The sequence below is a fragment of the Arachis hypogaea genome, chromosome 12 (genome assembly GCF_003086295.3).
Source record: "Arachis hypogaea cultivar Tifrunner chromosome 12, arahy.Tifrunner.gnm2.J5K5, whole genome shotgun sequence".
Classification (NCBI taxonomy): Eukaryota; Viridiplantae; Streptophyta; class Magnoliopsida; order Fabales; family Fabaceae; genus Arachis; species Arachis hypogaea.
In genome coordinates, this window is record NC_092047.1 from 107,741,221 (window position 1) to 107,758,825 (window position 17,605).

General features: G+C 30.0%; 1 protein-coding gene and 1 long non-coding RNA gene across 16 annotated transcripts; one reads left to right on the top strand and one right to left on the bottom strand.

The window, feature by feature from the left end:
• Window positions 1–1,636: 1,636 nt before the first annotated feature.
• LOC112728126 (uncharacterized) lies at window positions 1,637–11,677 on the bottom strand. Of its 2 annotated transcripts, none has more exons than XR_003166137.3 (5): window positions 11,243–11,677; window positions 10,936–10,989; window positions 10,556–10,665; window positions 10,316–10,374; window positions 1,637–2,033 (listed from the first exon to the last, which is right to left on the bottom strand). It is a non-coding gene; the product is annotated as an uncharacterized lncRNA (long non-coding RNA). The 2 variants fall into 2 exon arrangements; XR_011869025.1 differs by lacking the exon at window positions 1,637–2,033 and adding an exon at window positions 4,790–5,282.
• LOC112728124 (ferritin-1, chloroplastic) lies at window positions 1,868–9,811 on the top strand. 14 transcript variants are annotated; one of them, XM_072210182.1, is made up of 9 exons: window positions 1,868–2,007; window positions 6,520–6,634; window positions 6,903–7,073; window positions 7,200–7,316; window positions 7,401–7,486; window positions 7,895–7,978; window positions 8,061–8,127; window positions 8,436–8,523; window positions 9,524–9,811. In XM_072210182.1, exons 6-9 carry the CDS (start codon window positions 7,896–7,898, stop codon window positions 9,592–9,594), a joined length of 309 nt encoding a protein of 102 aa, XP_072066283.1. In that variant the 5' UTR covers window positions 1,868–2,007; window positions 6,520–6,634; window positions 6,903–7,073; window positions 7,200–7,316; window positions 7,401–7,486; window position 7,895; the 3' UTR covers window positions 9,595–9,811. The 14 variants fall into 14 exon arrangements, 13 of the variants coding, with proteins under 13 accessions (XP_072066283.1, XP_072066287.1, XP_072066289.1 ...); XM_072210186.1 differs by having other exon boundaries at window positions 8,067–8,127; XM_072210188.1 differs by having other exon boundaries at window positions 7,200–7,308; window positions 8,067–8,127.
• Window positions 11,678–17,605: the final 5,928 nt, after the last annotated feature.

The window sequence follows — 17,605 nt, forward strand, 5'->3', positions numbered from 1 at the left end:
TTATAAACTTAATAAAATTATAAAGAGTAATATAATAATTAAACCAAAAAATATTTATTTTCTTTGGATCTTGATCTGGGAGATAATTTAGAAGTTAAAGATAAAGAAAAAGGAAGTAGGAAGACCCGTAGTTTTTTTTTTTTTTTTTTTTTTTGGGTTTAGGTGTAATTTAGATTTCCTTGGGTCAACGGTTTTGCCATACATTCTTCGGTTTATGCTTGGATATGACGGTAGGACAGAGAACATTTTACTATGGTAATTTTACATTAAGAGTATATTTATTTAAGGAAAATATAGATGGAGAAGAAAAAGAAAGAAATTGAGAAAAAAATAATTATTTTTTATTATTTGATTAGAAAAAAAAGTAAAAAAAATAAAAGGTATAAAAATAGAGGTGAGACTCATTAAATTATCCTTTTATTTTTTTATCACATTTTAAAATATATGAGAATAAAATTATCTTTTCAAAATATTATATATTATTTTTTTGCTCTTTTAATTTTTTCATCCGAAGCTATCTAAAGAAAATAAAAATTCATTAAACTTTTTTTTCTCCTTTTTTTTTCCCTTTATTTGTTTCCTTGTAATCATATAAAGCCTAATTGATCTATTAGTGACTTTCAAATTTACATCAAATCTAAATACTGAATTTAAATCCAAGACATGTGCCTGCATTGTAATGGTGGATCTATTTTCTTTATGCTCTTGTACATTTTGTAACTTTTTCTATCCAAATAAAGCCTTAAAAGCTTATAACAATGTCTTTTTTTTTTTTTTTTTTCTTTAGAACATGATTACAAACCTGCTTTTTACCAATTTTTCCCTTAAAGAACCAAAAATAAATAAATAAACCATTTTATTTTGTTTTGTTTTGGCATTCTGAATTAGTGTCGACATTTTTGCCACATAGCTTCATAAAATGCCATACCGATAGATATACTTTTACATGCATCACCTTTCTTGTATTTTATGAATGTCTCCATGATGTCTTCATTTTTTGCTTCTGACATTGGAATACTATTTTAGCTCTATGATTATAATTAACGACGCCACCTCTGACAATTTAAAGATGCTATCAGCAAAATTACCAACTTGCCCAATTAATTAACAAGAAAATATACAAGGCATTATAGAGTAATGCCATGCAATTTAAAGAAATAATAATATGATAATTCAACAAAGAGTTGTACTCATTATTACTAGTGTATGTATAGATTATATTATGATAATGTATAATTGTATATTAAATAAAACCAACATTTTGCTTCTCCTCTCCTAATAATTAATGTTACCTATATGAATATTCAAATCCTTGCTCTTGAAAGTACTAAATTAATATCATCTTCTACTTAAAACACAAAAAAAATCAATATTTGTATTATAAAATAAAAATTTAATTTTGACATATTATCTGAATAAAATAATTTTATACATATATTTAATTATATGATGTCATATTAACAAAATTAATTATATTTTACATTAATAATATAAATAATAATCTAAAATAACAGATATAATTAAGCGGCTGTATAAAATATTTTATATTATCATTGTGTCAAAATTAGTCTCATATAAATTAGTGTATAAACATCTAATATTGCTACCCAAAAGGAAATTAAATAGGGGGAAAAAATTAGGAACAAGGGCACCTTAGTAAAAGCAACACATTATGGTAGCTAGCTAGCAAGAGAAGAATATATAATAATAATATAAATCTAAACCCTAAGTTCTTTTTGTTTTGTTGGGACCAAGTCTTAGAACACCAACATCAAAAAGAAGAAAGTGCAAAAATCTATAAGAACAATAATGGCAAGACTAATGGAGTTCATATCTATGCTAAGTGTTGTGATTTTAAGGAAGTGCATTCATATCTATCATCAATATGGATGTCTCCTTACAGACACAGCCTTTCTTCTCATCTCGTCGTTGCGATTTTCCGGTATCGGTTTCCGGGGAAGTGTGGCTGTTTCCGGCGGCAGAGCTTCTCCCATGACATCAATGATGGTTAGGCCTGATCTCTAGCAATATATCTAGTAAAATTCACCATGTTTAATTTATTTATTAATACCTTTTTATTATATTTAATTGTCCCATTTAATTTAAAGTAGTAAAATTCATGCTGAATTGTTGATTTTGTATCATGTATCAATAATCTTAGTTAAAATTTCAATTATTAGAATTCAACTTTCTTTTGTTATTATTATACTCGTGTTTTAATAATATCTCGGTGCAAATCTAGCTATCTATGTACTTAATCTTTTTTTCCCCCCATTTTTATCATTTTTTTTTAGTGTGTAATAAACCTTCTCGATGCCATTTTTGGGTTATTATTATTCTTCTGCATCCAGGAAACTAGTTGGAGAAATTAAAGCAAGCTGCAGGTTCTTATTGATTAATGGATTTCAGTATTATTGTGCTTAGATAGATTTTTTATTAATTATGTGTCTTCTTTATTTCTAATATTTTTAAGAGTAAATAAATAAAAATATATTCGAAAGAGTATAGAAACTACAAATTAAAGTACACCCAAAAAAATTTAATATAGTTAAATATAATTCAAAGATTGTTTAGGCAGCAAATCAAAACTGTTATTTTTTTTTATCTTATTTTCTTATGCTGCTCTGAAATAAAATTATAACTATACACTTTGTTATATCTCCTAAATTTCGGTGCAATAACTCAAGAAATCATTTGCAATTCGTCTAAATTATCACTCAATATACAGTAGGAAGGACAACTTTAACTTGAGAAAACAGTTTTTGAAATATATTGGACTATTTTTAAATCTTTAGAATTTTTTTTTTGTCTTCTATGTATTATTTCTTTGTATATACTTTTATCCATTTATAAAAATAGAATTCCCCATCCAAGAATATATAGTTGTTGAAAAATCTTGCATGCAATAATAATTAACTATAACTGAATACGGTCTTTATTTAAATGAATATGAAGCCCGGGGACTAAGGCATACAGAATGAAAGAAGAACTTATAACACTATATGTTTTTGGAAAAATGCGGATATACATCTACGGAGATTAATCCCAATATAAACAAACCCATGTTTAATTTCTAAGGAAAAAAATTTAAAAGACATGAGTGTTGTTATACAAATTAAAGGAGTCATCAATAAAAAGAAAATAAAATAAGTAATGACTAATGTTGTATTTGGAAGAGAGAGAGAGAGATAAAGATTAAGATACCATGATTGAGACTAAATTAAGGGTCTATTTGAAAAGTTTTAAAAGTAATTTTTTTGAGCTTTTGACGTATAAAAAGTCATAGTATTAATGTCTGGTGTAATTTTCAAAGCTAAATTACAGCTTTCTAAGAAGCTATTTAGTGTTTGTTTGGGCGCTATTATTTTGACAAAAAAAAATCTTTTTTTAGTGAAAAAATATCTTTTTTTTTTAATTTTTTAAACGTGTTTGGCAAATTTCTAGTAGTAAAAGTAAAAGTACTAGAAAAATAAAAAAAATATCTTTTTTTTGAGAAGCTGTAATTTACATCTTTTTTTAAAAGATCTTTTTCTCTTAAAAAAAGATGTTTTTTATATAATAAATAAACAAAAAAGTACTTTTATATCGTTATACCCAAACATAATTGATAGATAAAAAGATCTTTTTGCATGAGATACCCAAACATAAAATTACTTTTACTTTTCCATAAGATCTTTTAAAAAGATAACTAAAAAAAAATCTTTTCTTAGAAGCTCACCCAAATAAGCTCTTAGGAGCTTATAGAGAAGTTAAAAAAAATGACTTCTCTCATACTATTACTACTTTTTATCACATTTCTTTTAAAATAAGCACTTTTAGAACTAAAAATTTAAACACAAAATAACTTATTTATAAGTTACTTTTGATATAGTCATTTATTATTGTTTAAACTATTTTTTCAAAAGGAGTTTAATTAAGCTATTTATCCAAACTGGACCTAAATCTCTGTACTGTATTTAGTATAAAAAATATAGGATTGAGTTATGTTTAAGTGTTATGTTTGATTTAAGGTATATATATATAAAGATTGAGGGGTAGATTTAAAATTTGAAAAATTAAATAAAAATATTTTTTAAAATAAAAATTATTAAAATTTCAGTCTCTAGTCCTAGAAATTTCAATTCCCTCTATCTCTATTTTTAGAAGTAGAAATTTTATGTCACAGAATTGAAATTTTAGTTAATATAATACTGAATTTCAATTTCCTAATATCAATTTTCAGTATTTAAAAATAAATACTACCTAAGAGTTTTTATTTATCTTTTTAATACTTAAATGAATAAAAATTTAAATAAATTTAAATATATATGTTATATTTTAAAAACATAAAAAATTTAACTTTTTTATTTATAAATTAGGAGGTTAAATTGGAACTCTTAATTATTTTTTAAAGATAATTATCTAAACTAGGAAACAACAAATAAATATACCTACTGTTATGATATAATTAAATTGACACGCACATTGTGTTAATTTTTCATGTTAAATGATAGATCATATAATGTATGCTATGTAAAAGAGGTTTATGATGACGGTTAATTGCTCTTTAAAATTTGTGTCTTAATTAAGTTTGTTTTCTCTTTTAACATGATTTTTCTATAAACAAAATAAAAAATAAAAAATTAAATATAAATTATATATTTTTAATACTAATAATATTTACTAAAAAAATGTTTGAGAAAGAGAAGAGAAAAGTATATAAAACATTCTTCTATTTGGATACACAAAATAATTAAATTAATCCTAACATAAATTAACTATTATTTAACATATGATAACTTATAGCAACTTTAACAACAAATAATACCTCTTCATTAGTATCATTATTTGGATTACCAGAAGTTCTTTCTAATTGAACAGCTAACATCTCAAGGTCTACTCATGAACTTTTTTATTACAGCATTATCTTAATAAGAGATTTTAGTTCATCTACTTCTTTTTGCATCACATCGACCTTACCCTCTAATGTTGCTTTCTTAGCTACATGTTGTTGCTTAAGGGTGGTAATTTTTTCATTTTTCTTCAACAAAGTTGATGTGGTAACTCTTCCGTGACATCGCACTCGCCCCACATTCTCTTTCCTAAATATGGATTAAAAAGCTCTAATTGCCGCTTCTTTAGACTTTTTATTCTCAGCTGTTTTTAAACACATGAACAGCTTTTTAGGCCTTGGAATCAAGAGAAAGTGCCTCAAAAAACCTTTGCAGGCACAGATTTTTTCTTCAACTTATTAACTTTCGTATCTACCTCAACATTTTTTATGTACCTGGAAGCTTCATAAACTGGACAAAATTCATCATCTTCATATATATCCCAGAACAAAATGCAATCATTGGGATAGGCATGAATTTTATTATAACAAAATCCTAAATCTTTTACCATGGCCTTGATTTTATTGAAAGATAAGGAATATTCAAATGAGGAATTACTTATTTCAATAATTCAAGTAGAGCACCATTTTATTTTTGGCAAAATTGAAGGCTCAATAATCCATTCCAAAATCACTACAAGAAACTACTAGAATAGCGATAAAAAAAATACTGATTTAGCGACCAATATAAGATTTATAGGAGTAAACAAATTTTGATCGCTAAATCGGTCGCTAAGTTTCATTCAGCGACCGATTTTAGCGACCAACAAAAATGATCACTGATAGCAATCGATTTGGCGACCGATAATATTTTTCTTCGACTAAAATGAAGTTGGTCACTAAAATCGGTCATTCTTTTTTAGTTTAGTGACCTATTTAGCAACCAAAACAGAAAATTTCGTCTTTGGTTCTTTTGGGCACAAAATCGGTCGCTATTTTTAATTTAGCGATCGATTTAACAACCAACAAAAAAATAGGCTAAAACTAGTTGGTCGCTAGTTCAGTCGCTATGCTAAGTTAGTGATCGATTATAGCAACCAATTATAAAATGTTTTTTTAAAGATGTTGGTCGCTAAATCGGTCGCTATTTCTGAATTTAGCAACAGAAATACAAAAATAGTGTTATAAATTAATCGGTCACTAAATTGGTCTCTAGTTTAAATAAAAGGAAGTTACTGAGTTAATTTAACCTTAACCTAGCCACACCATCCTCAGATCCCTCACACTTCTCACTAACCCTAATGTGATCACCTCCGAAAGCACAACACCCTCTCCATTTTGCGCCGTCACTGCCGTCATCGCCGTTGCCGCTGTCGTCTACTACCTGAAGCCTACAATCTTCTTTGTCACTAGCTCACCGTCTCTCACCTTTTTCTTGCTGTCAAGCTCTTATGATTTCTCTCACCTCGATCTCGATCTAACTCTAACGATCTCTCTCACCTTGATCTCGATCTCACTCTCCGCTGTCGCCTCTATCTCATATCGCCTTTCCTTATTGCTCTGTCGCAAGAAGGTATTCTCCTTCTCTCCCTGTCGATTTAAGTTTTGCTATGTTTGATTTGTTTTCTGTGTGTAATTAATTGTTCTATTTTTACTGATTTTGAAATTGAACTTCGAATCAGAAAATAAGCATACAATTGTTGTTGCAGAACTTTGCTTCTTGTTGTTGTATACAATCTGAGGAAGGACTTGGTGCATCATGGAGAATATGAGTGCTTGCTGAACACCGTGGAAGCATGTGTCATTGATGCATGGCCTCAGTTGGTAAGAAGTTAAGAGATTAGAAATTCACCACTTGTCACTTAATACTGATTATTAATTAACTAATTAATTAATTGGATATTTCTTTAGTTGAATATGAGGATTGAGGAGTATTATGGTTTGTTGAGAAAGAATGTTGTTAATGTGTAGTTACAAATTTCCTTAGTTATTGTCTACATAATCACCTAATTTTGGTTGTTAATTATACTTATTTTAGTATTCTTTTGTTGTAATAGTATGGATTTGTTTGTTGCCATTGTGTTTATCTCAGAAAACAAGGTTCAATAATAAGGAGAATGTGAATGGATCAAATGCAAGGAAGGAGAACCCTTTGATTATATGGAACAATGGTCCTAATTTTGTTGGATATGAAGCCCCAAACCTTGATGATCGGGAATAAGTCACTGTGATTATTAAGAATGATGAAGCTGCTGTTGATGAGGTGGATTAATCAATTAATCATTCAAATATTATAATAAGTCCATAAAATTAAATTTTATGTATAGATCATACTAAGGATTTGGTTAATAAATGATTGAATATGGGGCATGTTTGCGTTTTATTCTAGGGGCCTGAAGAGATAGATAACTACTATGGTCAAGATAAGGATCTAATTTCATTATGGACTCAACCATTAGAATGTGCATTAGGACAGCTTCTGTGGCAGTTACAACTTGGTGAGCATGTAAGTATTTTTTTAAAAATTTTTTCATTGTGGTATTGTTATTTTGATATCAAACTTTGCTCAAGTTGAGTTTATCCCTTTCAGTTCTATTTTCAAAGCTAAAAAGAATGGCAACAATGTTGAACACATCATTGTGTATTTATCAAAGCAGGTTCTGATCATTTTCTTATGTGAGTGTCTCTTTATATTCCTATTAGTGTATCAGCCAAATCAAGTGAATGATCTGATAATCAAATCTATTCTTGTTTAAGTGGAGATTCAATATTATCAGTCAATTCATTAAGAAGCCATTACTATTAAATGCATCGAATGAGTGAATGCTTTATCACAAGTACAAGAAATCATTACGAATCTTTGCTACAAATGTTTTACTGCACAACAACATGACACATTAAAATGTTCATCATATCATCATTTTATATAAAATGAACATTTATTAGGAACAACTTCTAAGAAAAAATGTTTAAACTTTGTAATGCAACAAATTTCCACAAAGACAATAATTCCATTGGTCACACAAGGCTTGAATGATACTCTTCTCATGCGCTTAGTCTGATTTATTTGGTGCATGAATGCAGTATGGAGTACAATGCTTCCTATGTGTGCCACTCTTTGTTTGCATACTTTGACAGAGATGACATTGCTCTCAAGGGATTTGCAAAGTAAGTAACATACATCTGTGAATTCACTTCTTCTGTTTCTCAAATGGGATTTAAATTTGAGTGTATTATATTTTGTTGAAAGTTGCAGGTTCTTTAAGGAATCAAGTGAAGAAAAAAGAGAGCATGCTGAGAAGCTTATGAAGTATCAGGTTGGTGTTGGAACTCTTGGCTTTAAGGATGATTATGTTATGTTATGTGTGTTATGTTTTAAATACCTTAGTGGTCAAAATTTTATTGAAAGATCTTTAGGAAAAGGGAGAGAAATGATTATTATCTAACAAAAAGTAATTGACGTTGTATAGCCATATATCCAAATCATTTTCCTAATGCTCAATTAATTAATTAAGATCACATACTTAGTGCCTTGAATGAATTGTTTGAGTTTGCTAGTGTTGTTGGTTACTACTTGGCTCTTATGATATATGTATAATGAGATATGTGATTTTGATTGGTTTAGAATATTCGTGTTGGTCGAGTAACACTGTATTCCATCACCGGTGCTCCCTCAGAATTTGCACAGGCTAAAAAGGGTGATGCACTCTATGGTAAGTTCTCAATAGTCATTTACCTTGATTTTTCTCTATTTTCAAGATGAGAGTTTTTTTATATATGCTACTTGCTCACTCACCTATGTTAGCACTAAACACTTTAGAGAACTTTCTCTGGTAACTATGATCATCAAGAAAAAAGTACAATGCTGGTAATTAATCATATTCTTCTTCTGCAAGTTCGTTCATTACCATATCTTTTAGGTAAATGTATTGTATTCTCTTTTTTCTTTCTTACAAAACATGCATGGAACTTTAATTTACTAACATATTTAATTAGGATTGCTTTTGCTAGTTCCTTCTTAATCTATATATCTGAAATTGGTTATAATATATTTCCTGTGTCTTCTGTCAATCTTAACTTTTGTAGATGTTACATATATATTTATGCAATCATGTTTGTGATCACTACTACTTAGAAATGATAAAATAATAAAAAAAGTGCTGCTAATTGATTTTTCATGATTTAATTAAAAATCTCAATTAAGAACGAAAATAAATAATTTGATGTTTAACTGATGCTGTTTTGTTGCACATATATTATCATGATCTAACACTTTGATTTTAATTGTTGGTGCACCTAAAAAGAAATTAGTTTAATACTAATTGAACTATCCGTTGCCATCATTACTTTTAAGTGTTAAGAGTTTAGCGAATGATGACTGTGTTTGGCAGCATGCACCACTGAGAAATCAACACTTTTAATTTGCTACTTACATACAATGTATCGATTTCTACCCTTTTATGCTAATTACTGTGCTACATGGTTACTCAGATCACACTTTTGACTATAGTAAATGAATATTTAAATGATAATATATAATTGCATTCACAATATTTTAAAGAATTTTATTTTGATGTATCTATAGTATACAAAATTTTATATAATAGGGCACTCTGTTTACTGATTGTGGGTGTCTCGAAAAGTTTCCTTAGAAGATGAGAGTTTTCTATTATGTCATATATCTGATTGCTTCTTTAATGTTTCCCTTTCCAGGTGTATCAAGTTGCATTAGTTTTTCTTTTTTAACTAGTCAGAGCAGTGTGAAAAGCTTTCTGATTCCATAAGCACTCCTGACCATGTTACTTTCAGAATCTCATTTTCTTAACTGCATACAATATTATGTGCTACTTTTTTGTAAATCAGAATATCAATGTAGATTTACAGGCTTAGTGTTGTAAGATATAAGTAGTAAATGTACCATGTACCATGAATTTGGATTGTGGATTGTAAGCCCTCAATGTACATTTGAATTGTAGATAATAAATTTGATGTATTTATGAATTTTGTCTCTTTTAATTTCTATATTTCGATATAGATATTGTGAATATTTATGAATTTTGTCTCTTTTAATTTCTATATTTCGATACAGATATTGTGAATAATTAGTAAAAATCTATAATTAAAAATTAATAACAATGACTGATTTAGCGACCAATTTTAGATTTCAGGTCAGACATCAGCGACCGATTTTATTAGCAACCGATTTTACGACCGAGAAGTTGGTCGCTATTTAGCGACCAATTTTCTCAGCGACCACTTTAGCGACAAAAAAAGTGGTCGCCATTTAGTGACCGATTTTATTAGCGACCAATATCGTTTGATACTAGTTTGGTAGCATTGGTTTAAAATCGGCTGCTAATATCGATCGCTAACGGTTAGCGACCAAGGTTTTAGCGAACACCAGAATCGATCGCTAAATCGGTCGCTAAATTGGTCTCCATTCCAGTAATTTCTTGTAGTGAATTAAATGAGAATTAAAAAGGATCCAAAAGATCATGCACTTACCAATGATTTTGTGGAGGTCCAGTATAAGTTGTACCATTCACTGATCTACCAATGACTTCCTGAAAATGTTAACTACTTTAGATTGAAAATCCAACACATAAGTATAGCAAAATTACAGTAAATTTCCAAGATTGGCATGTAGTATAAACCTTAATCCGAAGCTAAACATCTATATTTTTGTTGTGCGAATAAAAGTATCAAGGTAAATGTGTAACTCCAATATGAGTTAGAAAAGCTTGCCTGTAAAAAGAGAGGATCGTTTGAAACTACAACAATAGTTAAATGTGCATGCATTTTTCCAACGTATCCAACACGGTTGATATTTGACTGCTTTTGTAGTTAGTAATTATCTGGATAAAGGAATAGAACTCATTTATCTCATACAAAGTGTATATTGATATTATAATTTAAAGAGGGGAAAACACTTGAAAATTTTCATGTTTATAGCCCTTATTTTTGTATCTGGAAAGGTCAAAAAATTTCTTTTGTCACAAGCTCATAATTCTTGTCCTTCACAATTTTCTCAAGGAGAACATAAATAGCAATGGGCTTAATAGCACCGTAAATAGGTGGAATAGAATGACCCTCTAAAGGCTTGCCCCCAAAGAGCAGCTTTGAACCTGGTGTCTCAAGTAATTGTTTCATGTGATCCAACATTGATTCAATTGTAAAACCTAAGCAACAAATTCAGAACCAAATAATTAGAATCAAAATTGAGTGATTAATCAACGTCAATTTCCTAAGTGTTAATCGTACAGAGTGATCCAAATAATTAGAACCAAAATCATAACCAAGAACAAATTCAGAAAGAAAACCCTTAGGAAGTAACAATTAGGACACCAAAAATTAAGAAAACTTAAAAATTCATAGACAACAAAAATATTGAAGAACAATATAGGTAACAATATTCAAATAACATATATTTACCTTCAGCAGAGCAGAAACCAGAAACCAAGCGATGCGTACGAGCAGGGACCAGAGGAACAATAGATGTAGAGGACCACCGTGGAGGAAGAACGACCGAGATTAACCAGAGCAGCAGAGGCAAAGGACCAGGGACCAGAGGGGCAGCACGAGCAGGAATGGCGATGCAGAGGAGGAGATGAAGACGAGCACCAACGGCGACGACGTATAAACTGATAACGATGCAAAGGAGATGAAGACGACCATGCACAGAAGACGACGAACGAGGCAAAGGAGAAGACGACGATGCAGAAGTCAATAGCAAAAGAGACACATGCGAGGCAAAACAGGAGACTGTGTGGGTGCTTCTTCTTCCAGGAGCTCCATCATTCAGCTACAGTGGTTGTGGAGGTGCAGAAAGGGTAAAGAAGGAGTGGAGGGGCAAAGAGAGTGAAGAAGGAGTGAATGTGAGACTTAGAGTTTTTACTTTTACCTTCTTTTACATTTAACAATTTTTATTTATGTTTAATAATGTAATTAAATTTTTGTAAGTTTCAAAAATTAATTTTTAGTTAACATTTAAAATTTGATTATTAGTAAGAATTATATATTAATTTTTTGAAAAATATAAAAAATATCTATAATTTTTAAAAATTAATTATTTAATTTTTAATTTTTTATAAAAATAATTAATAAATATAAAAAATATTTAAAAAATTGAAATTTATGAAATAAAATAAAATTATCCTGCAAAAAAAATTATATAAACAAATCTTTTTTTATCCTTAAAAATTTGAATATTTTAAAATATTTTTTTTGGTATAAAAAATACTTGTATTTTGTGACAAACAAATAATTTGTAATAAATAATATTAAATTTTGTGATAAATTAATTTGTTGTTACAAAACATTGGAGTTTTTGAAATAAAAGGATATTTTGTTACAAAATATTTTAATTTTTGCAACAATTTCAACATTTGTTATAAAATATTATAAAGTTTTGTAACAAAACAACGATTTATTGCAAAATCCAACATAATTTGTAACAAAAAAAATTAGGTTGTTACAAAATATTAGAAGCTTTTGTAACAAATTGTATTGTTACAAAAAATTATTATTCTATAATAATCACCAATTTTTGTTACAAATGATCCATTTTCTTGTAGAGGCAGTAAAGGATGCGTTGCTCCAACCATTAAGAGTCTTTAACACATACATTCGGGTAACAAATGATAATGTGAAAAAGTTTTTACAACCAAGATACATTAGAAAATTATTTCTTAATAAAAAAATTGATATAATGGTTATAAAACCGTTCTTTAAAATAGTCAAAGAAAACAGTCTTATTTTGTTTCTATAACGTAGTGAAAAATTAAACTTCAACAGCAACATTGTAAAAACCATTCTCTAAGACCATCTAATAGAACGGTTTTAAAGTGTTACAATTTTGGCAAAGGTTTTTATGCGTATCCTTTGTACAAATATTTAAACAACAATAAAAAACTGTTGCCTAAAAACAAATCAGTGTAACGGTCATAAAATCGTTCTTTAAAATAGTCAAAGAGAATGGTTTTATTTTGTTGCTATAACGTAGTGAAAAATTGAACTTCAACAGCAACACTTTAAAAACCGTTGTCTAAAACCATCTAAGAGAACAGTTTTAAGGCATTGCAAATTTTGGCGTTGCTAAAGCCCATATTTGTGGTAGTGCTAAAAAAAATGTCCATTTTTGGCTAATTCATGGCACTCAATGTAAAAGAAGCATATATGGAAGAGGAAGAGGTGTCAAGCAATGCAGTTTTTGCGAAAAATCTAGCCATAGTTGATATTTGTTACAAGAAACACGGATACCTCCCAAGTCCTCAAAGAACAAAGAATGCAATTAATAATCTTACCCTTGCTGAGCTGAATAATGATGGTAGCAAAGTTGAGAGTTATTTTACTTTAGACAAAAAATAAGCACTACTTGCACTTCTTAACCAACAAGGACCTAAGACACAAATCCATAGTGTCAACCAAGTTACTGCTCTTCCCTCAAACCAAAGTATTGCTCACATCATGTTTCTATCTATGTTTAATTCGAGTTTCTAGGCATAGACTCAGGAACAACTAACCATACTCATATTCAATTCAACTTTTTAGTAAATATTATCATATCAAACCTGCAGTTATCAAGCTTCCTGATGGTACACACATTATCACTGATATTGCTGGTATAATAGTGTTTTCAGAATAGTTTAAATTGATTAGAGTCTTATTCATTCTAAATTTTAAGTTTAATTTGATTTCAGTTTTAAAATTGACCACTGACCTCAATTGTTTTTTCATTCTTGATGACTTAACATGTGAGTTTCAGGACAAGTATTCCAAGAAGACGATTGGTGTAGTTGGGCAAAGGAGGGGCTTGTATGCTTTTGAAAGCCTGACACCCATAAATAAAAATGCATCTATATTAGCATTAGCATGTAACATTTCAAATATCACTACAAAAAAAGCGGCAGATAGTGGCAGGTTTTTAGCGGCGGTTCCCAAAAACTGCTGCTAGATGAAAAATGGCAGCGGTTGTTGCGGTGGATTAGGGAAGAGCTTCCAAAAGCTTGTTATTTTGCAGTGGTTTTACTGTAACTGCAGCAAAATGTCAATTTTGCGGCGGTTACTGCGGCGGTCAATACAAGATACTCTGTTAGCAGCGGTTTTCTTCCAACCGCTGTAATATATTTTTAACTCGAATTTTTTATGTTTAAACATTGCCGTGTAAAATTTACTTAAGTTCTCACTATTTTTTTAAATATGTTTCAAACATTGTAACTTATTGCGTTACATACATTTTCGGATTTGTATTACGTAAAAAATAGTTAATGAATTTAAAATAATATATTTTGATTAATAATGTGCACAAATTTACGAACTAGATTTCCTCGTCTACTATTAGCTCCTTTTAAGTTTGCATTCAAGCATAAATGTTAAAGAAAAAAAATTAGTCAATGTCTGAATTTATAAAATCAAAACAAGGTTCAATAGAGCATAAAGATCAAAATTCTTAAAGTAGACAAACATGTAACGAGTTAAAATTTCTCTTCAACATCGTATTGACTTGGCCAAAAATACTCTATCACAAATCTACAGCCTTCACGTGATAAAGGATTTGATAAGTCATCTCCAAACCATGGCTTTTTGTTCAGATTGAAGCCTTTTTTTGCAACATGTACATCATCTTGTCTTTGTTGGGTGTATAAAGTTTCATTGTCTTCTTCCAGAACCTTATTGAGCTTAAACTGCCTGGAGATGTCAATTTCATCGGAGGAGATATCATCTAAGTTGTCTTCTGAATCAGTTTCTGTCCCATTTAGAGTGTCATTAACTATTTCGCCTGAATTTTCAGCTGACACTGAAAACATCAACATGCATACAACAATCTAAGTCTACTCAAAAGAAAATGATAACTCCCAAGTTATTAGCTAGTAATTAAGAAAAAAATGTGTGTTAACATGGTAAGGGAACTTTAAACTAAAAAAAAAAAAATTACTATCTTCTTTGTCGATAGTTTGGGTAGATTTCTTGGAAAGAAACTCTATAATGTGCAATTCTATATACTTCATTTCCTTTTTTAAAGCAATATCTAACTCAACAACATGCGTGTTTCTAAAGCGCGTCTACATCATAAAAAATGTATAGTTCATGGTCTTTTTTGTAAAGCATACTATTTCTCTATGATACACTTTCTATGTTTGATATTTATTTTTAACCTTTAATTCAGCAAGTATGTCTTCAGAGGTCCTACCAGATGCACATGCCACAAAAACATATCCAAATTTCTCTTCGTGCATTGATCCCCATTCATGAAGTTCCTACAAATTTGAATGTTAATGTAACAATAGTATTGTAGCGAATTTATTACCATATATGAACTTATAATATATATTATTCAAATATAATTTAACACAAGTTTTTAAGGTTATGCCTAACGAACAAACCTGCATAGTAACTTCGTTTTCCATTTCCAAGTATTGGCTAGAACAAGATCGTCCTGATATTGCCTCCAACCAACAACTAACATTCACCTTACAGAATCATGTCTCTAGCAACTGTAATTGCATGTTCCAATGAAGAGAATGGAGAGGTCATAGCCATTTCGTTAGCTAATCTTGTGCTTGCACAGTATGATGAAAAGTCTTTCGTTTTTATTTGTCCTGTTACACCACCATTTTATGTTGACTATATTGATTAGTCGTAACAATGTTGAAATTGATAATGATTTACTCGATATGATTATTTTCACTGGAAATTAAGAAGAACAATAATGACGGCATTAATACTTAATTGTAAACTAAATTTTGCTAGCAACAAACGTTGAAAGAAATGGAAAACTACTTTTATTCATGAAAACCAACAATTCAGTAAAGACTTAATCAAAATACAAAAAATACAGATAGTAATGTAACCAGCAAACTATGTGCATCATTAACACTATTGAACTTATTACACACACATAGATCCTCTATAAATGAAGTTCACGTTTTCCATATTTTCATTATACCACACTATCGAAATTCTCAGAAACATCGTCTGTTGGGTTTTCTATATCATCATCTCTTGTCAACTGTAAATCACCGATGTCACCTGCTGCTGACATGTTCAACCTTGGCTGTGGAGAAAAAGCAGCTTCAACTTCTTCATTCTCTCCTCCCATGTCATACAAGTCTCGTGGTTTTACATGAACCATTACACTCCATTCTTTATCTACTTCATCATGCACATAGTATATGAGATGAGCTTCTGATGCCAATATGTATATTTCATGTCTTCTTGATCACCGGTGTGTATTGGACGAGTGAAATTAACACTGGTAAGGCCCAAATGATCTTGTTTGATGCCTCTGCTAGTAATTGTATCAGCCCAAATATATTTGAACAAAACCACTGTGAAATGGCAGCTGTAATTCAATTCGATTATGTCCACAATTTTTTCATAATATGGAACACTACCAACAGCCACTCTATTGTCACGCATGCTTGCATAAGTTGTATTAGATGAGACATAAACTCCACTATTTTGGATTTTCAACCCGTCTTTCTTTGTGATAGTTCTAAACTTGTATCCATTGATAATGTACGCCCTAAAACGTCTTGCCTGAAGCATGGGACCGCATGCCAACAACTTTATTTCTTTCGAATGAAGCATATTGTCCATTAGAACCTAGCACCATATAACATCCATCGTTTATATAAAAATTGGATTTCATAAAGTACAGATTCTAGGCTAAAAAGACATTGGTCAGTTTAAATTTCTTTGAACCTCATCCTTGAACCACCGAGAAAATTCTGCATGCACAACACTGTCTATCTTAGATTGCGACCTTGTTTAAGCTCGTAATCTTCGCTTTGTTTTTGCCCTAAATGTACTTTATGATACAACAGAAAATTAGTCAAACTAGTCAACGGGTGAAAAGAGTTATACTCATATTTTAAAAATACATGTGCATAGTTACTCAAGAAATGGAACGACAGCCTCGCAATTGACTAGCACATAACGATGTGCCTGATGTTTTCCCATTGGAGTGAGTCCAAAATGTGAAACAACCCCTAAAGCCTTTCCAATTTCTGGGAACATAGTTTCCCCTAAATTATGTGTAACATCAACAGGTTGATCATGAATTCGTCTTGGTCGGTTGATTTTACTCTCAATATTATCCAAATATCTAGAACAGAAAGTCAAAATTTCCTCAGATAAATAGTCTTCCGCAATTGAGCCTTTTGCTTGTGCCTTATTACGCATTTATTGCTTCAATCGATCTAGATACCTTTTATATAAATATGACATAGCGCTCAATATATACGCAATGAATGAATTGAATGTATTAAAGGGGTTTATTAGCAAGCTAACCTTTCTATTGGATACATTCACCGATAATATACCGGGCCACCAAGTTTTAAGACTAGGCAACATACCTACTGAAAGAATCCATGGAATGCAAAAAAACTATGATTTCTTGAGAAATACCATAGGAGTTGAGCCATGTGATTCTTGATTTTATGCTAAAAATAAAAGATTACCTTTTGAATTGAGCATATCAAAATCTAAAAACCTTTTTGATATAGTTCATATGAACATTTAGAGACCATTTAGAGTTTCATCTATTAAAGGACACAAGTATTTTTTGATAATAATTGATGACAAAAATAGATTTACATGGTTACATTTTATGAAAGCAAAGAGTGAAGTGGGTGACCTAATAAAAAATTTCTATAACTATGTCAAAACACATTTTGAATTTCAATTAAGAAAATTAGAAGTGATAATGGCCCTGAGTTTAATCTCAAATCTTTCTATGATAGTACAAGGATAGAGCACCAAACCACATGTGTTGAGACACCTCAACAAAATGAT